This window comes from Dromaius novaehollandiae, chromosome Z, assembly GCF_036370855.1.
Source record: "Dromaius novaehollandiae isolate bDroNov1 chromosome Z, bDroNov1.hap1, whole genome shotgun sequence".
NCBI classification, from domain to species: Eukaryota; Metazoa; Chordata; class Aves; order Casuariiformes; family Dromaiidae; genus Dromaius; species Dromaius novaehollandiae.
Genome location: NC_088132.1, coordinates 75,010,507 through 75,038,413, shown reverse-complemented (window position 1 = coordinate 75,038,413; position 27,907 = coordinate 75,010,507). Strand labels below are relative to the sequence as shown.

At 55.7% G+C, this 27,907-nt stretch overlaps 2 protein-coding genes and 1 long non-coding RNA gene across 3 annotated transcripts; 2 read left to right on the top strand and 1 right to left on the bottom strand.

Moving 5' to 3' along the window:
- The first annotated feature begins 23 nt into the window (after positions 1-23).
- Positions 24-6,077, top strand: LOC135325116 (uncharacterized). Its single transcript, XR_010386304.1, has 3 exons — positions 24-1,042; positions 1,216-1,592; positions 2,457-6,077. It is a non-coding gene; the product is annotated as an uncharacterized LOC135325116 (long non-coding RNA).
- A 2,978-nt stretch (positions 6,078-9,055) lies between these two features.
- LOC135324828 (myogenesis-regulating glycosidase-like) lies at positions 9,056-11,194 on the top strand. The gene has a single exon (XM_064501790.1). The coding sequence runs from the start codon at positions 9,071-9,073 to the stop codon at positions 11,165-11,167; it is 2,097 nt and encodes a 698-aa protein (XP_064357860.1). The 5' UTR covers positions 9,056-9,070; the 3' UTR covers positions 11,168-11,194.
- Positions 11,195-14,725: 3,531 nt separating this feature from the next.
- Positions 14,726-27,060, bottom strand: LOC135324625 (myogenesis-regulating glycosidase-like). The gene is made up of 2 exons (XM_064501274.1): positions 26,793-27,060; positions 14,726-21,337 (listed from the first exon to the last, which is right to left on the bottom strand). Exon 2 carries the CDS (start codon positions 21,146-21,148, stop codon positions 19,112-19,114), a length of 2,037 nt encoding a protein of 678 aa, XP_064357344.1. The 5' UTR covers positions 21,149-21,337; positions 26,793-27,060; the 3' UTR covers positions 14,726-19,111.
- Between the last annotated feature and the right edge of the window lie 847 nt (positions 27,061-27,907).

Genomic DNA, 27,907 nt, shown 5'->3' with positions numbered 1-27,907 from the left:
TGCTCCCGAGCGATGAGTGCCGAATGCTAAAAAGGCTGGCTGGCTGCCTTGGCGAGCGCCGGGGGTGGAGGAGGATGTCGGCATGCATGGTAGGAAAAGGAAAAGTGCAGCTGGAGCGCCAGGAGGGGCGTGGGACGAGTGCTAACACGGTGCCCTGCGCGATGGCTGGAGCTGTCACACGTTTTCTCCTTAAGGAGAACTATCCCGCGGAGCTGAGTTTAAGCCATGCTACGTGCGGAGATGAAACCCCGCAAAGCGGCTGATTGGGGCATTTAAGCAGAGCATGTCCCACGGTCAGAGCTGGAGAAGGGGTGAGAGGGGGGACCATTGCACCTGGCCTGGGAGCAGCTGGGCGCGGGGGACCTGCCTGAGGGGCCCCTCCGACACTTGAGCCGCTTGGGGCAAGTTTGGTTTTTGATGCAGCAGGTTGTGCTCTGCGTGGTGGGAAAACCACGCTTCCCTCCCTGAGGGGCAGCAGCAAAGGCTGCCGAGCAAAACAGCAGCAGGGGAGGCCAGAGAAATTATTTTACTAGAGAGATGCTCTCGTTCAGCTGCATGGTTGCGTGCATTTGGCTGTCCCACCTGCTTGCTGAGATCATTCTCGCCTGGGTATATCCTTAATGCAGGAGACGCCTTTTGCATAAACACACATGAAAATGATGGGTTTGCTTTTACTTGTGGGATGCAATCCTGGATGCCACCAATATCGTCTTTCCTATGTCATGCTGGAGCTGTGTTCATGGGACCAGGAGTCACTCGGAGAGCTGGGAGCTGCTTCATTTCGGGTCTGAGCTGTCAAATTAAAGCAGTACAGTGTTAGCATCAGCATAATGTCACAGCAGCATAGGAATGGCTCTGGCCAGATACTTGGAGAGGTGCAGTTCCCCAAAGCCCCTTATCCTCCATGCCCAGCCCTGGGCTGACAGCTCACACCTTTCCCACTCTCAGGTGGGGTATCCGGCTTCGACCCAAAACCGTCTCTTCCCAGCCGGATGTGGAGATGGTGGGGATATCCTACACCCAAACAAAAGGGAAACTTGGGGTAAGTTCTGGCCCTGGCAGGGTTGCTCCTGCCTGGCTGCAGCACTGCCTTTATTATTGGTTTCCTTTTCCCCATGGGAATATGTCAAGTTGCACTAAATACCAGGCATTTTTAATTAAAAAGTGCACGTGTCTTAAGGTGAGCTCTCCTCCGCATTATTGCTTTGCTTCTAGGGCTGAAAATGCAAACTTTTCCCACTCTGTTTGCTGAGCAAGCGCGTCTCCCCCATAGGAGAGGAGGACAGCGAAGAAGACCTTGGTTTCCTTCCTGGGGATGGAGGTGTGTCCCAGGCAAATGGAGGGTGTTACAGCCAATACCCCACTGGAAGGGTCACTGTGCTTTTCTACCAGGGATGCTGCTACTGTCCTACTCCTTTACTGCTGTTTTCAGCTTAGGATGTTCCAGTTCTGGTGTGTTTTATCCAGTGTCTCTGCAGATCTCCTCTCCTTGAGTGATGCGCAGCCCAGAGCCCGAGATGTTGCCCTGCGACCACCTCCACTGGGAGAATGGACTGTTTCCCCATCCTCTCCACTTCCCATCATTTAACCAGGTATTTAACCTTGCCAGGACCTGCCCTCTTATTCTGAGTCTGCTCTGCTCCCTCTGGGGCCTCTTTGACTCCCTCAGAAGCCTTTTGGAAATCAAAGTGGGCTATTTCAGCTGGACCATCCTTATTCCTACTCTCGCTGACTCTTTCAAAGAAGTCCAAGAGGTTTTTAAGGCCAGGCCTGCTGACTCTTCCTAAAGAGCTCATGTTCATCCAAACACCCACTAATTTTGGGTTTTGCTACATTATCTACTAATCTGCAGGTTCACAGGCCTGTGTTCCCCAGCTCTCCCCTGCAACCTATCCACCTCCCTCGCTGAGCGCTTGCAATTGGTCTGCCAGCATAGGTGGTCCTTTCTGTTTTCTTCACCAGGGTGTGATTTCAGCTTTTTGAAGGGTATTTTCTTGCTTCCAGTAATCTCTGCCACCTGCTCTTTGGTCACTGTTGCTTCCTTTGCCCTTTCTCTAACTTTTCTTATAGATGGCATATATTGGCCCTGTGCGTCCAACGTGGTGTCCTTGAGCAGCCTCTGGGAAGGCCTTAATTCCCCGATCTTCCCCTTTTGCCTTCCTTTGAACAAGCTTCCTCTTTTTTTGTGCAATTCCTCCTTCTGAAGTTGAGTGCAAATGTAGTCATTTTTTGGTGTTTCTTGCTCCTGTAGGGAATTAGGCTGTCATGTTACAGGGTGGGCCTTAGCTGTAAGAGCACGTAAGTCCTTTGCCTTCACTGACGTTGCTATCACAGTTCTCCCTCTTCCAAAAGTGCAGCCCAAGCCTTTGCAAATGGGGCTGTGCACAGAGAAGCGTTAGTGTCATAGGGAAAAAAGGGACTAAGTCTTTTAAAGTTTGCTCCCTCTGCCTCTGCAGGAGTTACTGATGCTCAAAGCAGTTTTGCAGCTCAGCTCGGCTCTCCCCTGCGTAAGGTGAGCCGTCTCCTCCGCCGGCGTCTGGAGTGCTGAGGGCTGTGAAGCATCGAGCCCTGCTCCCCTCCTCGCTGCCTGCCGTGCTCCCACCGGCTCCGGACCACACATCGGCTCCAGCTGGACGTGCAACGTAACGCAAAGTCCAGAGCCTCAAAGGCAGATCGTCCTGGTGGCGCTGGGGCAGCTGCAAGCTGGAGTTACTGGCTAAAGGTGTAATTTCAGGAAACCTTGTAAGGGCAGCTCTGCGGGGTTGGATCTGGATGTTTTCCCAGCTACACACCCACACCAGGCACGTTCATCCCAGCGCTGATTTTGGGGCGCTGTAAGAAAAGGCTTTGCCCTTTGAGTGCAAATCCCATTTTTTCTGGCTTTGGCAATTCCTGAATGAGCTGTAAGACGTTCAGGCTGACACTGAGCTCACCCACGCTAGCACTGGATTGAGCAGAGCCTGAACCAGCGACTGATGGCATTTTTAAGCCCTGCAGAAAAGCGGTCAGTCTGAAAATGCAAGTGTCAGCAAAACCGAAAGAAACCAGCTTAACATCAGCTACTGATATTTTTAGTTTTAACGAAAGTGTATCATTCTCCTCCCTGTCTGACAGACCCACGTGGAGAACAGCATCATTCTGCTTCACCGCGTTTTAAAAGCCAGTGTGCTTTTACAAAGCCCAGACACAACTGCCACCTTATTTCTTACACAGGCAGGACAGTGTTTGCATATAAAATTGCTCTGTAGCCATTAGAGCCCATTTTTCTGCAGTACATTGACTTGTGTGTGGCATGGCTTAGCCTGGCACATAGGGATACTTTTGCCGAATCCTTTCCACAGCTTTTCCTGGGCTGTCCATAGGAAAGAGCAAGCTGCTCTCCAGCTGTGGTATCTCCCATGCTGAGCAGGATAGTCCATAACTGCTGGCTTGCAGTCACGTAACCTGCACCCCCGCTTGGTCCTTGCCCACCCCAGACCCCTGAAACAGCCTTGTTTGTGGCTGTATCACCGGTTTGATGGTGACTTTGCTTTTTCTCTTCATTTTGCAGCTTTTGGCAAATATAATCAGACTGAAATTATAGGAAAGTGAAAATATTAGGGTACCAGGTCTCAGGACCAGTAGGTGGTATTGTCAACCCACCCCTTAAACTACAGGGACCGCTCACCAATCACCAAAACGCAGCCTCCGCCAGTGCGGGACAGGCATTGCTTGCCGGCACGCAGCGGCATTGCACGGCAGCTTGGGAGATCCAGCGGAGGTCGGTGTTAGGTCAGTCTGAAACCAGCGGGAACCTCAGGGAGCAAAACGAAAGCAGCCAAAGTCAGGGTTTCACCCCAGCCTTGGGGCCAGAAAGCCTGTGTGTGACCCTGCGGACGGCAGTGAGCTGAGCCACAGTTGAAAATCTGAGCGCAGCTCTGCAGTCCCCGGTGTTGCCCCGGGAGAGGGATGGCAAATTGCCCCATGGCCAGATGGGGGGGACTCATCCCAGAGAAGGAGGACAGCCTGGCCCGAGCTGGCATAGACCTTCTGCCCTTTCTGCCCGACCTCCCAACAGGAACATCTGCATCTCCCCTCTTGTCCAGGAGGATAGTATTTTAGAGATGAAATCTTTCTCCATGGGAAACCCCCTTCGGGCTGATGCAAATACTCGTTAGCTTTCTTTCCAGCCATCAGGCCTTCTGCAATTTCTGTTTCCTCTCCGGGTGCCTGGCTCCAAGTGCTTTTGCAAGGATCAGATTCAGCTATGCTGGGAAATTCCTGATAGACTCCGGGAAGGCTCTCTTACTTATGAGTGGGCTGAATTTAGGTAGCAATGCCCCTAGCACGTCCCTCCTGCTGCTGGCTGATGCTGGACATGACTCATTCCTCCATCCGCATCCACTTCAAAGACAGGTTATCATTGCCCTGCTGCAAGCTGGATAAAGAGATATCAAGGCAAGCCAAGGTGTCTGACCATCTCTGCAGTCAAACCTTTGATCACTTACAAGCCCTTGGCATCAAACGTGTCGGAAAACCACCACGGCAAAGATCCTGTAATTCCAAAAAGGGATACAGAGAACAAGATATTTTTACATCTCAAAACTCTATCATTCCCAGGAAGTTGAGCCAGTTTGGGATGAAGCAGCATCTCCAGAGGTGTGGTCCCTGCATCCCTGGGGTCACCCGGGACCAGCAGGCTGAGGACATGGGGAGCTGGGAGCCGACCCAGCTCAGCCTGCCCGAGAGCCTCGTCCCTGCGCCGGCTGCCTCGGCGCCTGCGAGAAGTCCCACGGGAGGCAGATGTGAGCTAACCTGCCCCGGGAGCTTTCACCGTGACGCTAGCGGTTGGCTTAAACCATGGAGTGAGAGGCTGGTGCATCCCCCGAGGACCTTACCTGCAGTGCTCGATGCTCACATTACATCTCTGGCTCATCCTCACAAGATAATAGTAACCAAGAGCTGTTTTTCCCCTCCTCCGTGAAGGTTTTTGAGTTATTGAGCCTCTCTCGCTTGCTGTGGCAGCAGGCAGCTCTCAAGGGCTCCCTCTGCAAGCGGAGCCTCTGACTGAGCCTGTGTCCAAGTGGCCAAAAGCTCACTGCAGACCAGTCACCTCCGGCCCTTATTTCTTCACCCAGCACAGGATGAGGTCACCAGCTTGAATGTGGGGCAGCCTGAAAGGAGAGCACCCTTTTCCCCCTCACTCTTCCTACGTTTCGACCATCTCCCAGCCCGTTCAGCCCAGGTTCAGCTGCGGCACCAAGCAGCCCGTCGTCCCCCGGCTGCGCTTTGCAGTTTCCAGCCTGTGCCGTCGGCTCGGCAGATGGAGCTGCTTCCCCAGGCCGCGCCGTGGGCTGCGGAGCTGGTGGAAAGCGCAGTTTCTCCTCCGTCCGCTTGGGAAGAAGGAGGTTGTTCATAGGCGAGGACGTGAGCAGGACTTTCCACTCCCAGCTCCTACAACAGTTAGGACCGAAAGACCGATGGAGCAAATGGCTTTACTCACAGTACTGAGGGTCTGGGACTCTCTGCATAAGGAAAATCCCAGGGACCTGCTGTAGTAAGATCCCCCAAGGCCGAGGGTGGAGGCCAATGATAGCCTGCTCCAGGCCTTTCTCCTCACTGGAGGCGCCGGGAGTCCCCCCAGGCTCGGTGCCGGGTGCATGCAGCACAGCGGCCGGTATCATCCCTGCTTCAGGACACCATATTCAATATTTTCCCAGTTTACCCTGAGAGGGGATGTGGACTGAGACCTGACAAACTCGTGCCACGTGTGCCAAGTGATTGGCAGAGCTGCTGGGGTTAGACCTGACCTGGCAGGTCAGGTGCCTAATCTGCTGCAGCTCCCGTCTTGGCTCTGCCTCCCACCTTGCCTGCAGCAACAGCAGAGACCTCCCTTGTCGTCTCATCCAAGCACGTAGGAAGGGGACCTGTGAGCAAACCTGCCCCCGGAGCCCCCGGGAGTAAACCCCGCGCGAAGGTCCGGCCTGGCCCAACGCCTGCACGTGCCAGGGGAAACGATACCTGCTGGGGGCTGCTTTGGTTTTGCGTGTGCTTTCTCCTAAAGCCCCATTTTAAGTGGTTTAAAAAGGGTTAGTAAATGATTAATCAGTCGCTATAGGATCAGACAGGGCAATATACTTTGTTTATAACCGTGATTTACAGTGACCCAGGATGCTTTCTGCTGCAACGTGTCGCATACACTGCCTGCGAGCGCCTGATGGCAGCTTGTAAGTGTTTGACAACCCTTTATGAAAAGAATCTTAATATAAAGCGCGATCGCTTTACTTAACGACAGAACTGCTCCTCCATGGGTTATTTCGTTAAGTGATGCTCTCCTACGATGCCCTGCACCAGCAGGCAGCTAAATACACCTGGGAGCTGCTGCCCTGCACCGCGAGCCCAGGAAAATCCTCAGATTCAGGTTTCTCTAAGATGGGGCCTGGACTGAGACCCAACAGACTCGTGCTACACATGCCAGACGATCAGCAGAGCTCCTGGGGACAGACCTGACCTGGAGGGGCTCTCGGGGGGGGGGGGGGGCTCGCAGAAGGGTGAGGGTGCACAGCGCCCCGTCGCACTGGCTGCCTCCTGCGTTTCAACCCTTGCAAAGGCGTTTAAGGGAGTCTAAAGTCCTGGCCTGTTTTCTGCACCTGAAGGTGCCGGGTATGTCAATGTTTAATCCGTGTGTGCGGAGGGCTGCTCGGATCCCCGGAGCGAGGAATTCCGGCTCTGCTCGGGGCAGCCTGCTCCTCTCCCGGGGCACAGACGGGGCAGGAGCAGGCGCCCCGTGTGCGCACCTTGGCGGGGATCCCTCTCCGTGCCCGGCCTCCCGCTCCCTCTGGCTCCATCTCCCGCCGTCCCTCCCTGCCCCGGACCTTCCTCTCACAGAGGGCCAGGCCGGGAGGAAGAGGAGGAGGAGGAGCAGGCAGGGCTGGCGTGGGCATGTGCAGGAGAGGGGGGATTGCAAAAAAAGTGGAGAAACTTTCCACAAACCCTTTATTCCACAGGTATTTTGGAGTTCTGATTTCCCAGTGGGTTTTTTGTTTAATAATAATAATAATAATCATAAAAGTGATGACATTTTGTACTGAAAAGCCTCTTTCCTATGGCTGTTCTCCTCCTTTTTTTTCCACTGCTGAAAACGGTGAGGTCCATCTCAAAGGACGTCCGTGTTTCCAGCTCGGCTGGGAGGGCGAGAGAGGGCTCTGAGGGAGGCAGCCGCGGCCAAACCCAGCGCGTCAAGACCTCTTCCAGCCGGAGAGGTTGTTTTCGGAAAACACCAGGGTTTCGCTGGGAACAGCACGAGCGGCTGGAGCCGCAGCGGTGCGGCAGGAGCCGGGCCAGCACCGGGGCGACTGCCAGCTCCCGGCACCGCCCCGCTGGCGGGCAGCCCGGAGAGCGTGCGCGTGTGTGTGTGTATAACCCATCCTGCCCCCCAGCATTTCCCCCCATCCGACATATAAGCAATCCCTGGCTCACCGTCTCCTCGGGGCAACAACGGCTTTTCTCCTCTCCAAGCCCGGCATCCGGCATGCCATGTCATTCCCTGGCCGGGGCTCCCCACCGCCCAGCCGGACACTGCAAAACAAGCGTCACCCGGGAAGGCTTTTATCCGTTCCGGCTCTTTTTTTGCAGCAAAGCCTCGCTCACCCTGAGAGCTCCTTAAACAAAAATGACCAGACAGCTCATTTCGGTCATTGGGAAGCCATCACGATCAATAGCAATCGCCGTGACCCCTGGTATTTTTAGTGGCTCCCTGGGCAGCTTATCGTTTCTGTATACTTAGCTCCTGATGTCACGGTGGCTCGGGTACGCACCGCCAGGCATGTACGGCCTGGCACGGCTCAGCGGGACACGCCGCCTTGTTTTTGTCCTCACTCCCTACAGCCTGTTCCTGCAAGTTTTCTCCCGCCAGCTCACACAGAAGCTGCCGTCAACCTTTCTGCTGGTGCTCGGTGCTCGCAAGCTGCACGGGGCCGGCTGGCTTGGCGACCCTTGATGCTGCCGGCATGGGTATCATATTATGATGCCTTTGCCAGGAATATGAGGTTTTTAGTTTCAATATGGTCCCTGCCGTGCAGGAATCACAGTTTAACTCCCTCCAACCCCAATGCGTCGTCCAGCCGCGGCGGGTCGTGCCTCTGTAGCCTCCTGACTCCGACATGAGCCAGACGTGGGGCCCGCGCGTTACGGGAACTGAATTAATGCATCAAAAGCAGAACAGCAGCCAGATCAGATGCCAAGCGACATCCTCTTCCTCCGCAGCCAGGGCAGGATCGGCTGTCCCAAGCTGTCCAGCTCCGGACATGCAGCTGACCGGCAGCCAAAGGGCTCTGCTGAGCCTCCCCAAAGCAGAGCGGCTGCAGCCATGTCCCCGTGTCACCACTGCGGCTCGATGAAGGAGCAAAGTGCAGGGAGATAAAACCTCAGCGCCCCTTGCTACAGCACTGAAGCAGGGTGGTGGGGAACCGGCCGGCGTGAGCCGAACAGCTCAGCACAGCATTTCCCTGTCTGGATATCATGCAGAGAAGTAGAGGACAGGTGAGAAAAATCTGGCAGGGCATGCACTTAACATAAAAAACATTTAAATCCAGACCAGCTCTCGGGTTCCGCACTGAATCCTCTGGTGCCAGCCCCTCTCCCTGCTTAGAAACCCCCATTCTCCCCCGAGCTCCTCCTGACTTTCACCCCCTTGCCCTTGCTTGGTGGGAGACAGCGAGGCTGCAGCCAGGAGAAGCTCACGGGAATCCTGGCATAACCCAGCTCCAAAAAAACTCAGCTCAGCTCCGGTTCCAGTGAACAGGGTGTAATAGCACATAGCAAATAGCAAAGCAAGCCAGAGCTGCAGAGCCGGGGAGGTTTCAGGGCTCCAAACAAGAGGCGAGGAGGGAGCACCATTAGAAGATTAAATTATTATTTCACTGCATGTAATCCTCTGTTTCATAAGCCAACCTGACAGCTGTGAGAGGCTGGGCTTTGGAGAAGAGGCTGTGACTGCCTTCCTACAGGATCTTGGTTTTTCTTTTCACCATTTAGAGAAAAAAATTAAGCAGCGAAGTATCTAACCACGAGGTGACACTTCCGGGGTGTCATGGAAAATCAGATTACTCACCGTGTAGGAAAAAGGGGAGCCGCTCAAAAGGGTCATGTCAAAGAAACCCATCTGCCCGAAAACTTCACGCCAGTGAAGCAGAAACCCTCCAAGGAGCTGAAGCCCATGCTCGGGGCCATCGTGCTCGGCCTCATCCTCTTCATCGCTGCCGTGGTGGCCTGGTGCTACTACATGGCGTCCCTGCGGAAGGCGGAGCGGCTGAAGACGGAGCTGATGGACCTGCGGCCAGACGGGTTTGTCATCAAGAACCAGAACAGGGAGGTGGTTTTCCGTCTGGCCTTCCAGTCGGGGAGCCTCGACCTGGAGTCGTGCTCCAAGGAGGGGGAGATTTTGAGCTGCACGCGGTCGGACAGGGGGCCGCTGAACTTCTTCATCCAGACGGTGAAGCCCAAGGACACGGTGATGTGCTACCGCGTGCGCTGGGAGGAGTTTGCGGCCGGCGTGACGGTGGAGCACACCATGTTCTGGGAGGACGCCCACTGGTACGGGGGCTCGGAGATGAGCACCCAGCACTGGCCCATCCGCCTCGCGGGCTACCAGGAGCCCGTGCCCTACGTGACGAGCGACGTCTACTCCTTCCGGGACAGCTTTGGGGGCATCCTGGAGCGCTACTGGCTCTCGTCCAAAGCGGCGGCCATCAAGATCAACGACTCTGTGCCCTTCCACCTGGGCTTCAACACCACGGAGCGCACCCTCTTCTTCCAGGCCCGCTACAAGGATTCGCCCTACAAGCCCCCGCCGGGGCAGCAGCCCTTCCCCGAGCTGAGCTACCGGGTGTGCGTGGGCTCAGACGTCACCTCCATCCACAAGTACATGGTGCGCCGGTACTTCAACAAGCCCTCCAAGATCCCCTCCGAAAATGCCTTCCGCTACCCCATCTGGTCCACCTGGGCCCTGTACAAAAAAGATATCGACCAAGATAAAGTTCTGGATTTTGCAGAAAAGATTAAGAAGTACCGTTTTAACTGCAGTCACATTGAAATTGACGACATGTATACGCAAGCTTATGGGGACTTTGACTTTGACCCTGTCAAGTTCCCCAACGTGACAGAGATGTTCACAAAACTGAGGGAGGATGGGTTTAAGGTGACCCTGTGGACTCATCCCTTCGTACACACAGATTCCTCCAATTTTGGGGTGGGGATTGAGCGCCAGCTGTTCATCAAGGAGCCATCGGGGCGGCTGCCAGCCATGGTGGAGTGGTGGAACGGCATTGGGGCCATCCTGGACTTCACCAACCCGGCGGCCCGGGACTGGTTCCAGAGCCACCTGCGACAGCTCCGCCACAAGTACGGCATCTCATCCTTCAAGTTCGATGCCGGTGAGACCAGCTACCTGCCCAAGCAGTTCAGCACCTTCCGGCCACTGTCGGACCCCAGCATCTGGTCCAGGCGCTACACGGAGATGGCCATCCCCTTCTACGAGCTGGCCGAGGTGCGGGTGGGCTACCAGTCCCAGAACATCTCCTGCTTCTTCCGCATCATTGACCGTGACTCCGTGTGGGGCTACGAGCTTGGCCTCAAGTCCCTCATCCCCACGGTGCTCACCATCAGCATGCTGGGTTACCCTTTCGTACTGCCGGATATGATCGGAGGAAACTTCCTGCCCAATAAAACGGAGAGTGCAGTGGAGATCCCAGACCGGGAGCTCTACGTCCGGTGGCTGGAGCTGTCGGCCTTCATGCCCTCCATGCAGTTCTCCATCCCGCCCTGGCTCTACGACAAGCAGGTGATAGAGATTGCGCAGAAGTTCACAGAGCTGCACGAGTCGCTGGTGGCCCCGCTGCTGCTGGAGCTGGCCGGGGAAATCACGGACACGGGCGACCCCATCATCCGGCCCATCTGGTGGATCTCTCCCAGCGACGAGGCTGCTCACAAAATTGACTCCCAGTTCCTCATTGGGGACACCCTCATGGTGGCCCCCGTGCTGGAGATGGGCAAGCAGGAGCGTGACGTCTACCTGCCGGCGGGCAAATGGCGCAGCTACAAGGGGGAGCTGTTTGAGAAGACCCCGGTGCTGCTCACAGACTATCCGGTTGACCTGGACGAAATTGCCTATTTCCTCTGGGTTTCGTAACAGACTCCTTCATCAGCTTTGCAATAGGCTCAGGGGTTTATCAACCAAAATATTTAATGACCTGGGAGTTTTGATAGTTTTTAAAATTAAAATACCTTAGTATCAAATGAGAAGTAGTCATTGCAACCTCTATTTTATGTGAGAATGGCTGCAGCATAACTTAGTCACTAAAATATATTGGATGAATGTCTTGGCCAAGGCAGTATGATAAATACAACATACAGAAACACAGTCTCTGCTTGTAATCATTTCCCAGCAAGAAATGACATGCACATTTTTGTTTTGTAAAGGGAATTGAATGGGCTCTATTGTTATCCAGTTGTACAGCTGATCCCCTGAGATATTTATAACTTTTCATTTATTTAGCGAAGGAAGTACTTTAAAAAAAAAAAAAGTAGTCTGTGAGTAAGCTAAAGAGAGAGGGACCAAATTTTCAGACCGCACTTCTGATGCATGCTGATGCAGTAGCAAAGGGAGTCTGCATTTACCATGGACTGAGCAAGCAGAAATAAGCTTTAGCACTCATTAACACTGTGACAACCATTTTTCCTCCTTCACTGAGAGAAATTGTGGAGAAACATGCCTCTGGTGCAGATTCACCAAAGCCTGTGAGCATATGCTGAAATCTCACTGGCATCTGAGATTAATCTGGAGCAAGCCCACCTCGCTGAGCCACTGACTCATGAAACCCCCTCCGCTTACTTCTCACCTCCCTGTAGCATCACTGCCACTGCTGCGGGGAAAAGAAAAATTCCCCTGAAAAAAAAATAATCTCCTTGATGTGACTGAGTGTCCTAGGAGAGCCTTGGTGTCGCCGGGCCATGATGGCCCTTCCCAAAATGAGACATCCATTTCTTCTCCAGCCCCAGCCACCTCCCAGACATGGCTGCTCTCTCCGCTTACTCGGCTCCTTTGGCCGTGCAGAGCCTCTCTGCCAGCATTGGAAATGGCTTGTGATGTCCGACAGATACATAAGCCTGTATGGAGAAAACACCATGGCATGGAAGAGAGTCGGCGATGCTGACCTCCTCCTGCTTCTGGGTGCTGGTGGTGCTGGGGAGGGAGTCGGCAGCCGTGGGGTAGAGCTGTGCATGGCCCCCTTTCCTTAGGGGCACCCAATGCACCCGTCTGCTCCCTGTCCCTGCCCTGCACCCCTTGGGGCTCCAAGGCACGGGGCATGCAGCCGGCACACCGGCTGCTCCTGGCCCCCTGCTAAGGGCAGGCTTGGATGTCCCCAGCAGCGTGGCCCCATCAGAGCATCCATCCAGTTTGGTGATTGGGCTAAGCAGCCCCAAAACTGCCTTGGATCTGGGTGCTGCTCAGTGGCTCCATTACACTGCAAGGACCTGGCATGGTCATTGCTGCAAAAAGGTGATGTCAAGTGATGGGCTGGGGATGAGCCAAATATTTTCTGGGTGTCCCTAAGGGCAAGGTGAAAGATTAACCCATGCCACTGTGATGCTATTGCAGGCATGGCTGTGGGGAGGGAAAAACCCACCAAAACCTCTAATCCAGGAGTGTGAAAGGCAGAGTGGTGCTGTATCTGTCATGTTGGGGGGCTAAACGGACTTTCTTTGGGTCGTTACCATGGGCTTCCTCCCACCCCAGAAAGGTGGTTTCCACCGGCATCTCCTCACCCCAAGGACGAGACCTGCTTTCCCAAGCGCTTCCACTCTCGGCTGCTGGTTTGGGGCCCCGAGGGCCATCAGCAGCCGGGATCTGAGGACTGAAGGGTCCCGGCAGGCATCAGTCCCCCCAGTCCCCATCTCCTTCTGTTTTTTTCCACCTTTACCCGTTGCCTCGTACCTGGCGCAGCAGGGGCTGAGCCGAGCCGCAGGCTCCCAGGGACCTGCAGCCCTGTGCCGGGGCAGGTTGCACAGGGCCACCCGAGCCAGCAGCGGCCCGTGAGCAGGCGTCACCGCAAAGGTGCGTGTCAGCACCCTCCCACCGCGTCGGGGGCCTCACACCGTGGGGAGAGCCGTGTGTTTGCATAGCTAAGCCTCAGCCCCGGCTCGTTTTTTTTTTTTTTTTTTTGTGCTCCTAGCTCCAAACAAGCGCCGCAGTTGCCAACCCATCTCCCCCAGCCCATCACTAGCCCCTGGCAGCCTGTTTCTTTATTGCTTTTAATCTTTGGCAATCACCTATCAAAAAATCACCCCCCCTACCCCGGCTTAAAAAAAAAAAAAAATCACTGCTTTTCTCTAGCTGGCCTCTGGGTTTTTCCATCAGCTGAGACCATCTTCAAGGCTCTCCCGGGGAGCGAGGGACCTGCAGGCTGGCAGCTCTTGCATGGTTCAAGCCTAGCTGCGACTGAAGAGGGGTTTTTTTTTTTTTTTTTTCCTTTTTTTCCTTTTTTTCCTAAGGTTGCCAGCCTAGCTGGGTGCCCAGAGGGAATCTGTTGTTGTCAGCTTGTCCTTTTACCATGTTTCTCCCCAGACTTGGTCTGCATTTATCCGCCTGCTTTTTTTTTTTTTCCTTACTTTTTAATAAAAGCTGTGATTTCCGGTGGGAATGGACACATCCCTGGCGGGGCTCTTGCAGGTCAGCAGTCACTGCCATGCTCGCACTCCCGGGAACCTCTCTGAAACTGGGTTTAAAACGAATCATTTTTATTCTGCAGCCTCCTGTACTTTGCCAATAACACATTGCAGAGCACGTTTTTTTCAGCCCAGCATAACGCGCGATTCAGCATCTCCCCGGGGGCAGCAGGAGCCCCTCCGAGCTAGCCAGACCCAGCGCAGAGCTGAGCCCCCGTCCCCAGCGGGACGCGTGTGCCCTCCCTGGGCACAGCCCCAGCCTTCAGGGGCTGCAGAATAAAAAGGCAGGCTCTCAGATGAGTTACGTGAGCTCTGCTTCCTCCTCCCGTGTAGCTCCAAGGCAGCACTTAAGTGCAAACCCCAGCTTGGTGTCTGGCTCCTGTAACTGCAAATATCTAAACTGGCCTCCTCCCGGCATCCCGATTTTCTGGGGTACCAGAGAGAAGCTGCCTTGTCATCAGTGCTTTAAAGCAGTCTCAAACCGTACATCCCTGGTAAGCAACATGGAGAGACACCCCGAGACCCCCTCCCTCCCCCCCCAGCATCAATGCCAACAGGCCCTTTTGGGCTGCGATGCCCTGGGGTGGGAGCAGGTACCTCCAAGGCATTAGCCTCCGTTTCCCGGCAGAAATAGGAGCACAGCTGCCTGGTCCCTCCTGGGGGCTGATGCAGCAGTGGGATGCGCCTGGGCACAGTCTTTTCCAGGGCAGCCTCAAGACACAGCTATTCCCTTCGCTTTAGGGATCCATGGGAGGGCGACTCCTGATGCAAACCAGCCTGTGCTGGAGGATGGGGCATTTTTATTGCAGTCCCCCACTACTTCTGCAAACAGTGGTGGGGGATCAGCCAGTTCCCCTCTTTAAAACACCTATCAAAGCTTCAAAATGCAAGCTTTAAATGAACCAACAACCTCAACTCTAATTTCAGTGAAGTCTGGGGTGACAAGAGCCCCAAATGTGTTACTCACTGCCTGAACAACTGACCCCACTCACTTGGCATAGATGGACATAATTAAGCTTCCTTTTGTTTTTCCAAGTTTTATATCAATCAAGGCAATTAATGTTACAGTTTGTTTTCATAACAATTATGAATTAGAAAAGTGGTTAAAAATGCAGCAACATTACAGTCTGACTTAAGAAGGCATGTGCAAACACAAGCATCCATTAAACCCAATACGACAGTGCAAGCTTCAAAATTTAATCACATCAACATGTTGAGCTGCTGCTCAGCCATGATCAGCCATGGGCAGGGATATGAGCTGTGTGGACTGGAAAAGGTTGAACCAATCCACCAAACCCGTCCCTGGGCATGTCCTTGGCCGAGTCGAGCAAATGCTGTTTTGGATGGTGACCCATGGTGCAAACTGGGGAAATGATCTGAGGCTGGTAGTTCTCAAAGCTTTTGTGCACAGACCGCTTGTAGTCTGCAAAGCCCTACGGATATCATAGCTGGGCTGCAGAACTGAAGTAGTGTTTTAAACAGTGTTTTTAATAAAAAGTTTAATGTAAAGGGTACCTATAGGCCCGCAAAACATCTCGGGGCAGCATTTCTGAGCTACCATCCTCAGCAAAACCACTGCTGAAGACAGGCTGCCAAAGAACATGTCCCCAAAGTGGGAAAGCCTTGGGCCCATGGGACCTTGGACAGCCACCCACATGGACCCTTGGTCAGCCATCCACTCTTCAGCTTCATCCCTTATGTCCTTGTAACAGCAACTTTACTTTGTCTCCTAGCTGGAGCTCTGAACAGCCATAGGCACTTACGCCTTAACTACAGCACCTAGAAAAGGACAGTCTACAACTGTACTGATTTATGAAGCTAGTAAAATAAATAAAATAAACTTTTGATAATAAAACTCTTTCTCTTGAGAGGAGGGGAAAGAGGACAGAGCGTCTATGGGGAATTTCCTCCGGGTCCTTCCTGACAGCACCCAGTTGAACTTCGGTGCTTCCACGGCACAACTTCTAGGATCCAGCTGCCTTAGACAGACTTTATAACCACATAACTCACTTGAAGGTCCTAGCTGCCACCACAACCAAAGGGAAACTGGAAAGCACAGCTGGAATTCCAGTTTCTTGTTCATCCAGGATGGTATATATTTTGAGTAGCCCAAGGCAATTCAGAGACCCAGAGACATGAGGAGCATCTGTCTGCTCCAAATGGTCAGTGCGTTGGTTCAGTCAGGCTGTGCGAATGGAAAGCCAAGTTGACCTTTGCCTTTTGACCTCTCTGTGATATGTTCACACTTTCCAGGTCCCCCTGAAGTCCTGAAAGTCTTTGCCGTAGAGAGAGACTGACACCTCTAAGAACACACTGGAAAATTTATTTCTGTGATGCCTTTTCTTAACCTTACTTGTGATGCCCTTGTCCTCCCTCTCTGCAGTGGTGACAGCAGGTCTGCAGTGATGTGGCCATTTCAGCCACAGACGGGGTCAGGCAACTGTCTGTGAGCCATGTCAAGTGGTGCGAGAAGTTATCTCCTGCAAGGAGAGAGAGTAGCAGCATGTGGGAGCTCTCCTCCTCTGCTCCAGTGCAAAGCACAACAGGTTTTTCTTAACCCTTGAAACCACTGTGAGGAGATCTAAGGCACTCATCCCATTACTCCCAATATTTTGATACTAAAAGGATGCTAAAGGGAACGCCAGTTCACTCTTCACCAGCTCCTCACATAGCTTGACCCGTTAGTAGTGAGGCATGCAGCGAGTGACACAGCGGAGGCGGGGAGGAGGAGATGTGCAACATCCACAGGTCGTGGTGGGCTCCTTTACATGCATTCCGGTGTTCGGGGCTGTAGAGTGTCACTAGCAGCTTGACTGTGCAGCAAAGCACAGAGCCACTCCCAAGCCAAGGGAGAACAAGCCATTTCATAGGGCAAGGTCAAAAGTGAAGAACTGAATCTACAGCCTTTATGTTCTTCTGGGGCTGGAAATGTATTACCGAGGAGTAGGCTCAGGAGGAAACTGTGCAATGGACAGGGCTCAAGTTCTCTGTCTACCCTAATGCAGCACCTGAAGCCAGGGAAGGGCAGAAGGCCTTCTCTGCACCTCACCTTCCTCTGAAGCAGTAGTTAGACTCATGTCCATGAGCTCCTGACCTTCATCTCCTCCCTCCAGTCTGAGGGCCAAACCCTGCCAGTGCCCTGGTCACCTGTGTCAGGGGTCCAGAAATAACTCCCTGACAGAGGGTGTCTATAAGTGGTACAAGGACTGATGCCAGGGAGCAAACTTGAGACCTTCATACCTAAAACCAGAAGAGGCAGGCTTTGGAGCTGTGCCTAGGACACATTTGTGCTCCTTGGGGGCAGGGACCCATAGGGCTCTCCCACATCTGGTTTTGAGACCAAAACACCAAGTTATGCAGGGCAGATCCATTCAGATCTCAGAAGCTGCCCCAAACAGTCCCTCAAATTATGCATCTCCAAAACATTCCTCCCTAAATATACAAGCACTTTAGATTTTTCCCTCAGACATCTACATTTCTGCTCCTGGATGCCACCATGATCCACAAATTTGGCATATCACCTTTTCTGCCTCCGGCAAAGCCCGGTGCAGGAGATGGGCTTTGAGAAAGACCATCACTAGTATTGAGCGGTGTGTAACACGCTCATGCCGGACTTGTGCTCAGCTCACGTGCAATCACCTGCAAAGCCCTGCATATGCTAAGCTCTCCTCCGCTGGCTGCAGTCTGGGCAGGGTACTCTGAATCTTCCCAGAATCTGAGAACAGTTCAATTCTGCACAGATTCATTAAAAATTCATGGGCCAAGACCCACTCCCATCCAGGGCACAGCAGGGAAAGTCCTGCCCTGGGGAGGAGGGCTGCCAGACTTCAGTACTATTAGCTGTTCCTCAGAGCAGAGATTGCCAATGTCTCTCTGTAAATATATCTTCCCGTACATAACCGAATGGCTTTAATGGGGGGGGGGGGGGGGGGAGAGAGGGGGAGAGAGAGAGAGAGAGAGAGAGAGAGAGAGAGGGAAAGGGAAAGGGAGGCTGCACATCTGCAGCCTCACATTGCAGCATCCAGAGAGGGAGGGGAAAGAAGTGCAAGGTCCCTAGGCCAGGAGAGGGACCTGAACAAGGGTCTCACCAGTCCTGGCTGTGGGAGATTTGGGTGGAAGTACCTGTCACTCCATGTCCCCCCCAGAAGGCTCTTACACCAGACCCAACTCCAGGGCTGCAAACGCTGCCTGAAGAAGATCCCTAAAGCTCCGAGAGAGCAAAGGGCTGCTTCAGAAAAACCCTGAACAAAGTCATTATCTCTCTAACTCCAACCTGAGATGGAGACGGATATTAGCTTAATTTTTATGGCACATGAGAACATTTCCTCGGATGCAGTATGAACACCCACTGGCATAAAACAATCAGTGCAAAAGCCAGTATTTTCCACCCACCGGCAAGCCGGCTAGCAGCAAATGTTACCATCAGGGCTCATCAATCCAAGAAACGTGCGACTTGTGAGAACCTGCTGTTCCCAGGGAAAAGTCACACGTACCTTTTGAGAACTGCTTTGCTTCAGGCAGTTCTTCTGCTAGGAACAAACGTGAAAGCCTATCTTTCCTTAAAAACAAAAGGATGATATCTGCAGGATAATCATGTCATAAAGTGGGATGCTAAATCCTTTAAAAAGACTAATTGGACACACTGATATGAATGGCACTGCTCTAGAAAAGGCAATGTCGACTCCAAAGGCAAACCAAAAAAGCAAGAGCCCTACAGCAGGCATGAGGTGGGTGAGGAGGTGGGATGCAGGTGCCCCAGGGAGCAATATGCAGTGTGCACAGTCAAAGTACCTGCATGTTGATCTAGTAATCTGGCCCGCCTGGTACCTGAGAAAGCAGGAGTATAGGGCAAGTGTTAGTCCAGTCCCATACTAGACTAAAGGGGGAAAAATATATATAGATAGATAGATAGATAGATAGATAGATAGTTTTCTCTACTTAAAAAAGTCCCTTTAAATATGTTTGCCGTATTATAAAACTTAAGGCAGGTTGTGCTATAGCAACACTCCCAAGTCATATGTCCCCTTTCCAAGTGCTGGGTGCTCCCACAGGAGAAAAAAGTGTTCCCACTGGGCAGTAACCAACCTTCACCTCTCAAAATCCTTGGGAAATGAAGAGGTATTCGGTTCAACTATGTGTTTGCAGACAGCTTCACAATTCTTTTCTCACATACACAGAGAAAATTCTGGCTATCATAACCAATCTTGCGTCTCCTACCTGCCCCAAATTAAAAAAAAAAAATCACCCCATTCCAAATAACAAAAGAACCCCAAAGACAGTGAAGTCTATTTAATTCCCCTCCTCAATCCCAGTCCCAAATGAAATGTGCAATTAGAATTATTATTTGTCATAAAGTCCTAGTGTAAGGCATGGTTATCCCCAGACTTAAATCTGGTGGAGGAGTCTGTTACGAAACCCAGAGGAAATAGGCAATTTCGTCCAGGTCAACGGGATAGTCTGTGAGCAGCACCGGGGTCTTCTCAAACAGCTCCCCCTTGTAGCTGCGCCATTTGCCCGCCGGCAGGTAGACGTCACGCTCCTGCTTGCCCATCTCCAGCACGGGGGCCACCATGAGGGTGTCCCCAATGAGGAACTGGGAGTCAATTTTGTGAGCAGCCTCGTCGCTGGGAGAGATCCACCAGATGGGCCGGATGATGGGGTCGCCCGTGTCCGTGATTTCCCCGGCCAGCTCCAGCAGCAGCGGGGCCACCAGCGACTCGTGCAGCTCTGTGAACTTCTGCGCAATCTCTATCACCTGCTTGTCGTAGAGCCAGGGCGGGATGGAGAACTGCATGGAGGGCATGAAGGCCGACAGCTCCAGCCACCGGACGTAGAGCTCCCGGTCTGGGATCTCCACTGCACCCTCCGTCTTGTTGGGGAAAAAGTTTCCCCCAATCATGTCAGCAGAAATGAATGGATAACCCAGCATGCTGATGGTGAGCACCGTGGGGATGAGGGACTTGAGGCCAAGCTCGTAGCCCCACACGGAGTCACGGTCAATGATGCGGAAGAAGCAGGAGATGTTCTGGGACTGGTAGCCCACCCGCACCTCGGCCAGCTCGTAGAAGGGGATGGCCATCTCCGTGTAGCGCCTGGACCAGATGCTGGGGTCCGACAGTGGCCGGAAGGTGCTGAACTGCTTGGGCAGGTAGCTGGTCTCACCGGCATCGAACTTGAAGGATGAGATGCCGTACTTGTGGCGGAGCTGTCGCAGGTGGCTCTGGAACCAGTCCCGGGCCGCCGGGTTGGTGAAGTCCAGGATGGCCCCAATGCCGTTCCACCACTCCACCATGGCTGGCAGCCGCCCCGATGGCTCCTTGATGAACAGCTGGCGCTCAATCCCCACCCCAAAATTCGAAGAATTGTAGTTTATAAAGGGATGAGTCCACAGGGTCACCTTAAACCCATCCTCCCTCAGTTTTGTGAACATCTCTGTCACGTTGGGGAACTTGACAGGGTCAAAGTCAAAGTCCCCATACGCTTGTGTGTATGTGTCATCAATTTCAATGTGACTGCAGTTAAAACGGTACTTCTTAATCTTTTCTGCAAATCTCAAGAGTTTATCTTGGTCGATATCGTTTTTGTACAGGGCCCAGGTGGACCAGATGGGGTAGCGGAAGGCATTTTCGGAGGGGATCTTGGAGGGCTTGTTGAAGTACCGGCGCACCATGTACTTGTGGATGGAGGTGACGTCTGAGCCCACGCACACCCGGTAGCTCAGCTCGGGGAAGGGCTGCTGCCCCGGCGGGGGCTTGTAGGGCGAATCCTTGTAGCGGGCCTGGAAGAAGAGGGTGCGCTCCGTGGCGTTGAAGCCCAGGTGGAAGGGCACAGAGTCGTTGATCTTGATGGCCGCCGCTTTGGACGAGAGCCAGTAGCGCTCCAGGATGCCCCCAAAGCTGTCCCGGAAGGAGTAGACGTCGCTCGTCACGTAGGGCACGGGCTCCTGGTAGCCCGCAAGGCGGATGGGCCAGTGCTGGGTGCTCATCTCCGAGCCCCCGTACCAGTGGGCGTCCTCCCAGAACATGGTGTGCTCCACCGTCACGCCGGCCGCAAACTCCTCCCAGCGCACGCGGTAGCACATCACCGTGTCCTTGGGCTTCACCGTCTGGATGAAGAAGTTCAGCGGCCCCCTGTCCGACCGCGTGCAGCTCAAAATCTCCCCCTCCTTCGAGCACGACTCCAGGTCGAGGCTCCCCGACTGGAAGGCCAGACGGAAAACCACCTCCCCGTTCTGGTTCTTGATGACAAACCCGTCTGGCCGCAGGTCCATCAGCTCCGTCTTCAGCCGCTCCGCCTTCCGCAGGGACGCCATGTAGTAGCACCAGGCCACCACGGCAGCAATGAAGAGGATGAGGCCGAGCACGATGGCCCCGAGCATGGGCTTCAGCTCCTTGGAGGGTTTCTGCTTCACCGGGGTGAAGTTTTCGGGCAGGAAGGTGTACATGATGCTGTTTTCCTCTAGCGCTTTGTGCAAAGGAGCAGGAAGATAGACGTCTTTGCAGGAAGCCCTGTAGCTCAGAGACTGGCAGTTGTCTACTATCTGTCTATGGAGCTGACATTACTAAGCTCTCAAGGGAAGAAAATGGGCCATTCAGAGTGTTCCCATCTCCGCTGTGTCCCAGAGCACCACTCTCTGAAAAAGAAGGATATATAGAGTCTTTGAAGAGTCTCAGAATCAAAGGATCTCTTGTAATCTCCTTCCCGTCTCAATTTCAGTAGCTCCACATGGCCCCCAACCATCAGGACGCAACGTGCCGGGTGCTGTACACGTAACAGCAGTCGCTACCTCAATATACGCCCAGGGAGCCATCACGTGCGGACAACAGCCTGACTCCCCCCATGCACAGAAGACCCTAAGGCCGTAAATGGCCGTAAGGCCAAATCATTGCCTTAAATATCTGGGGGGAGGAGGAATGAGATCCAGCAAGGAAGGAATCATTAGCTGATCGACAGGGAGGGGAGACAGGGAAGGGGCAAGAGGTGGCGGGGGTGGGTTGGTGAAGAGGCTGAGCGGGAGCAGGGCTGGTGCACGGACAAGTGTCTTTTAACAGACAGGGCTAATTAACAGCCATAAGAGATACCGTGAAATGAAATCCAGCAGTTGATCCTAATTTTAATTGATTTGTCTCCTTGGCAGATTTAATTCAGACCATCTACTGTGCTGTTCCCTGCCTGTCCCCCGCCTGCCCTAGCTGCTCCAGCTCTTGCACCCAAGGACATTTTGCAGTGAGGGTGGATGAATCCCAGTTTTTCCACATCCCCTGATGGGGTTTTCCTACAGGACAGCCCCAGCCCCCGCCGGCTGCGGTCTGGCTCCAGCCTGCGCCCTCCCACACGGCCCCCGGGAACGCGGTTGCTTACAAAGCCAGCGCGGATACGCCAAGACCCTAACGGATTTCTCTTGGCTGCGGGCTCACTCGGGCCAGCCAAGCGCAGCGCTGGGACTGCGAGAGGCGGAAAGTAAAGTAAGGACACGGGAGAGCGAGAAACAAAACCCTCTGGAGGGGGAGCAGGGGGGAGGCGAGAGGCTGCAGAGGAGCGGGCGACTCGGCCGTGGGCCGTGGGCCAAGCAGGCCCCCGGTACCTGCGTCCCACCAGGCAAACCAGAGGCAAAAAAGCCTTTTTTTTCAGGCAAGAGAGAAGCTGGTTGCAGGGATTTCCTCCAAGGGGCTAGCTTGTTTTCAAAAGAAGAAAAAAGCGTTGTAGAGCAAAGATGTGATTTCTCCTTGTGCCTCATCGAAACCGAACGCTCCCTCTGCTGCATTCATTACAGGAGCACGTGTCCCTCTGCACCTCGAACGGATCTTTTTCCCAGAAAAAAAGAAGAAAAAGAAAAGAAAAGAAAAAAGCAAGCAGGCAAAGTAAAAATCTGTTTCTTCCACCGACTTCTGTGAAATCTGTTTATTCCCTCCCTTGGCTCGACAGGGCATATAAGCACGACACACAGCGAACGCAATGCCTCGGGGCGAGGAGCGAGCCTGCACTGTGCCGGGGGTGGCAACCCGCTACCCCCCGACTCAGCCCTGCCGTCAGATCCAGCCCCCCCAGGACCCTCCTGCCGGTGGGTCCTGAAGCAGATGTTGGGCCAGATGCTGCAGCTGGAGGGATCTTCTCATTGCCAGGAGCTGAGCTGGTGGAGAAAGCCCAGGAGCAGGGGAGGCTGCCTGCATCCCGTCAGCATGGGAGCCGCTGCCCGGCCTCAGGTGCTGCCTGCGCTTCATCCCTGGCCCCTTTTGAAGCCCCTTTTGAAGCCTTTTTTGAAGCCTTTCTCAGCGTTTCCAACCAGGAATCAAACCGCAGCCGAGGCAGGAATCGGAGCAGCCCTTCCGGCCAAGCCCAGCTGCCCCCGGCGAGAGGGTACGGACCAGCGGGAGCATCCCGAAGCCCTGCTCCCCAGGGGCCAAACGCAGTTCCCAGGGCAGGACTTAACATGCACGTGTCTCCTAGGCACCAGCTCGGCCCGGGCCGGTCATTTTAACTGTCTGCTGGGGGCCTGTAACCTTCCAGCCTGCCAGTTGCTTTAAATGGGATTAGGGTGGAATTAGGATGCGATTAGCCCAAATGAGTGATAGCTTTAGCTAAATGACTTGCACGGTGGCCAAGTGCCACTGAGTGCCGGGAGCCTCCGCGTGCCGGCTGGGAGAGCCCGGAGGGAGGACGCCGAGCCTGGACCGCCTGTGCAGGGGTGCCTCGGCCAGGCGCGAGGCTCCAACGCTGGCCGCGTCGGCACCAGCATGGAAACCATGCGCTTGGGTTTGGCACCTGCTTCGAGGAATGGGTTTTAAGCCCCAGGAAGGGCCAATCCTGCTGCCTCTCCCGCGGTGCTGGAGGCGGCCGCCTCCCTGTAACTCCCCGAGCATCAGGGGCTTTTGGGGTTTTACGCTCCCTTCCAGGAGCCCTGTTTATTATTTATGAGCAACTTTGAAGCTGATCTATTTTCAGGCTGCTGCTTTCCTCCCCGCCGTGCCACGGGCTGGCATTGGTGACGTGCGAGACAGGGCTGCTGCCGTTCAGCCAGGAAACGAGGTGCTTTGCAGGAATGGTTTTCCCGGTGCTGCCGGGAATCCAAGGCAGGGGGAGCAGAGTGCCCGGATTCAGCGCCAGAGCCGGCGTGCTCCGGTCAGGATGCCGAGGACGAGGGGAGGCAGGCGCAGGCATCCTTCGCCCACATGGGTCCCCCTTGCCTTGGCAGCGTCCCGGCAGCACAAGGGCCGACCTGGCTCTGCAGCCGTCTCCATCCAAGCTTTGCTTTGCTTTTGCTCTGTCCCCACCGAAGCTTTGCCTCCCCGTTTCGTGGAAGAGGCCGGTCTCCTAAAGCCCAGCATCGCAGTGGGACACGCTTTACGGAGCAAAACCACAAAATCCAGTTTGGGGCCCGTTCTATTTTTACCAGTCCTGCTGCTAAACACGGGCTGCGAGACCCGCAGCACCACTAACCCCAGCACCTCCGAAATTAGGTCATTCGTTTAAAGAGGGTCAGCCGCACTCAGCTGGGCTTTCTTGCCCAGGTCGGCTCACGTCTGAGCCGCTCCAGCATCCAAGCTCCCGCCAGGCCTCGGGGAAGCTCACGGGTTTGCCCCCAAGTCCAGCTACCGAAACCCTTCGCTGCCGGGCACCAAGCACAGAAAAGAGCAAGGAGGTAGGACGGCAGCTCGAGGGGGGACACGACAACTCCTCCACAGCTCCGCGGAAAGGACACCTGCCCCCAGCACCTGCCTGGGATCATCCTGCAAAAAGCATCCCGCAGCCTGGGCAGGCAGCTGGGACCCCATTTGGTCTGCAAAAATAGAGAAGAGACTTGAAACTGCAGCGTTGCCTCTGCTGCACCTCAAAGACGCCGACTATATTCTAGGAACCGGCACTTTTTCCCAGGACGACCATGTTCCTTAGGGTCAGCTGGTGTTGAGAGATGCCTCAAACTCACTGAAACGTCTGATCGGCTGGTTGACCACGACTGTAATGCAAAAAGAAAAGCTGAGAGTCGATTCTGGCAGCCGATGGCTTAATGTTCAACGCATCTGATAATCTCCCTGCAAAAGCCTGGTCTCCCTTCGCTCTTCACAGAGTGCCGATCGGCTAAGCCATGACACTCAGGTTCCTTGGTTTCGCCTATGCGGAGCCAGGCTGGCCGCGGGCAGCTCCCGGTTGGGGTTACCGAGTGCCCTGGCCCCCGCGGGTGAGACAGGAGGATTAAACAAGCCACCACCAGAAACCCTGGAAAACACAAATCCCCAAATTAATGCCTCTCCCTAACAACCTGACTTATATTATCGAATTGTCTCCAGGTCTGAGAGACCAAACGGGCTGGATGAGTGCTGCCGCCCCTGCTCCCAGCATGGGAATCGTTGTCTTTGCCCATTAAAAAAAAGAAAAAAAAGCTGCCAGATGTTTTACCTTCTTCCTCTGCTATTCCCACCCCTGGGAAGAAGCTGCCAAAACTGCCAGGGAACAGCTCTCTGCAAGGATTTGCCCTTTCCTTGGAGAGACTTTGTAACGGGACAAGCTGGCCTGCTCTGGCGACGGTCACTGGTTCAGCCTGGTGTCGTCCGGCGGCACCCGGCGCAGAGCTGCCCCAAGCACCGCAGCTCCCGGTCGCCCGAACCTCGCACACTGCCCCGCCAGCGCCTCCCGCGAGCCCTCCCCTGCGAACACAGCTCCCGCCGTGCCCAACGCCGTGAAAAGCACGTTGCATGTGCTACGTCTGTGCGACAGACTATATATAGTTAGCCAGTAAAGATTACAGCGGCTCATGCCACCGTCCTTTGGCCCCGCGGCACAACCCCTGCGGCAGCAAAGTTTGCTTCTCGCCTTTGCTTTCCCCCTTTTATTTTTTTAAGCTTGTTATTGGGCTGCTCCATAAACACGCCGCCACCCACCCAAGACGCGGCTGCCTTTGGAGAGGGCAGGACGCCTTGCCCCACACGCCGAGCAAGGACGAGCCCCATCCTCGTGCTCCACCACCTCCCCACGGGCTTTCGCCCTTTCTCCTGCTCCTCATCTTCTCAGTCTTCCAAGACAAACTGACCTACGGCCGGGGCCCTGCAGGACGCCGGATCCAACCCACATCCCGCCATGTTGACCCCGCAGCTCCTGGCCCAAATGCTCCCTCCGGCGTGTCCCAGGCTGGGAGGTGCTTTGCTCTCCGCTGCCCGCTTGTGTGGCTCAGCCGGCAGAGCCAAGCCCCTGTCCGAGCGGGCGAGTAAAAAGCCCTGATTCAGGTTTTTGGAGAGCTCGGCACTGTGGCCACGGAGGCACCCGGAAACCTGAGCCCATCTGAACACCAGGGCACGACAACGTGATATGACAGGAAAAAGAAACCTGAGCGCAGCCCTTCAGCGCTGCCTCTGCTGCGGTTTGCAATTTTCCAGCCATCGGGTCACCAAAAAATTCCAGGTCCTTCCAGCTCTGCAGAGCGGCCGACAGCTCAAGGAGTCCAGCTGGTGGTTGGGTACCCTGTGTTTCCACCCGTACCCGGCACGTGGAACACCATGGGCCAAATACAGCAATCGGCCTGTTAAAATCCTCACCGGCAGCTCTTCCTCGTGCAGCCCCAGCCACGGAGACGCAAGCCCCTGAGTCCCCCCCGGGGCCGCAGATGCCTGGGGGGGCTGTGTGCTCGCCCGGCGGTTCCACGGGCATCGCAGGCCACCTCCGGCCCGAGCTTCCTCGGACAGCGCGAGCCGCTCTCCGCCGCTGGAAGCGCTTGCTAGCGAAGGGGCTGTCGCGGAAACCGAACCAGCGCGTCGCACCGCGTAAACCCAGCTGTTGATGAAGTTTTCGCCGCCAAACACCTGCCTGGCGGCGCAGGCTGCCGCCCCTCCACAGCGGGGCTCGGTTAATCCTCTTGGGCGGTAAAAGCCCCGTCGGTCACGGCTGCAGGGGAAAACGAGCGCAGCGCCTGCCTCGAGCGCGGCAGGATTACCCCCAAGGTCACCGCGGCGCCGGCGGATGCCCCCGCTCCCAGGGCTGCGCCGACGCGGAGCCCCCCGGACCCCCGGCCCAGGGCCGCGACACCGGCGCCCCCCGAAAGCCGCCGCAGGGAGCGGAGCGGGGACCCGCCGCATCCCCGGGGAGGGGGCAGGACTCACCGGCGGCGCCGGGCCATGGCCGGGCTCCCCGCGGCTGGGCGCCCCCCGGCACCGGGCTCGGCGCTCCGGTCCCGCGCTCGGCGCTCCCGCTCTGCGGCACCGCGCTGGGCGCGCCGGTCCCGAGCGCTCCGGTACCGGCCTGGGCGCGCCGGGCTCGGCGCTCCGGTCCCGGGCTGGGGGCACCGGCACCGGGCTGGGCGCAGCCCGCCTGCCCGCAGCGGCCCCGGGGCTGCGCGCAGCGGCGCGGCCCGGCCCGCCCCGGCGCTGCGGCCCGGCCCACAGCCCGGCCCCCCCGGCCCGCCCCGCCCCGGCGCGCCGCTCCCCGCTGGGAGATGTAGTCCGGGCCGGGCCGCCGCCGGCGCCGGGGGGCTGGGGGCCGCCGGGGGCCGAGCCAGCCCGGCCGGGCTGCCTGGGGGCACCGGCCCCGATGGGGCTCTGCGGGGATGCCCTGGGCCCCGGCCGCAGGCAGCTGGTGGCGGCTCTCCCTGCCCCCGGCCCCCCGACGCCCTGGCTGCCCCCCGAGCGGGGTCGGGGTGCCCTTGGGATGAGCGTCCCGCCGGCTGAGGCCGCGGCGGCTCAGCAGCAGCCCCGGGAGGCTCCATGCTGGCGTGTCCCCCCTCGGGGACCGCAGTCCTGCCCGCCCGGGGGAGCTTGAAAAACCCCTTTCCTGCAGGCACTGGGCAGTGCTGTGGGGCTCTGAAAGCTTTTTCTCGCCTGCTTTCTCGGTCTCTGGCTTGCGGGTGGTGGCAGGGTACCAACCCCCCTGGGTTGGTACAGCTGCAGACCAAGCCAGCGGTGGCAAAGTTACCACCACCTATTTCCCACCTCCTCCGGGGACTTCGGGCAGGCCTGTGGGAAAGGATCTGATGGGTTTTCTTGCCATGGGGAAGAGGCGTTTGCTCGGTAAAACCTGCCCCTGCAGGCAGCATCCTCTTGGCAGGCAAAGCGTCGTGCTGAGCTTACGCCTGGCTCGGACAATGCCGCGGCCAGGTCTTCTTGCCTGGCCCAAGGCAGCACCGGGAGGGTGCTGGGGGGCACTGGGAAGGTGCCGTGGGAGGGTGCTGCCGGGCTGCGGGGGTCAGGGCGGCTGGCGGCTCCCATCCCACCCTGTCTGC

Bases quoted from the DNA above. Each gene is read 5' to 3' on its own strand.
- LOC135324828 (XM_064501790.1), top strand. From the start codon at position 9,071: ATGGAAAATCAGATTACTCACCGTGTAGGAAAAAGGGGAGCCGCTCAA.
- LOC135324625 (XM_064501274.1), bottom strand. From the start codon at position 21,148: ATGTACACCTTCCTGCCCGAAAACTTCACCCCGGTGAAGCAGAAACCC.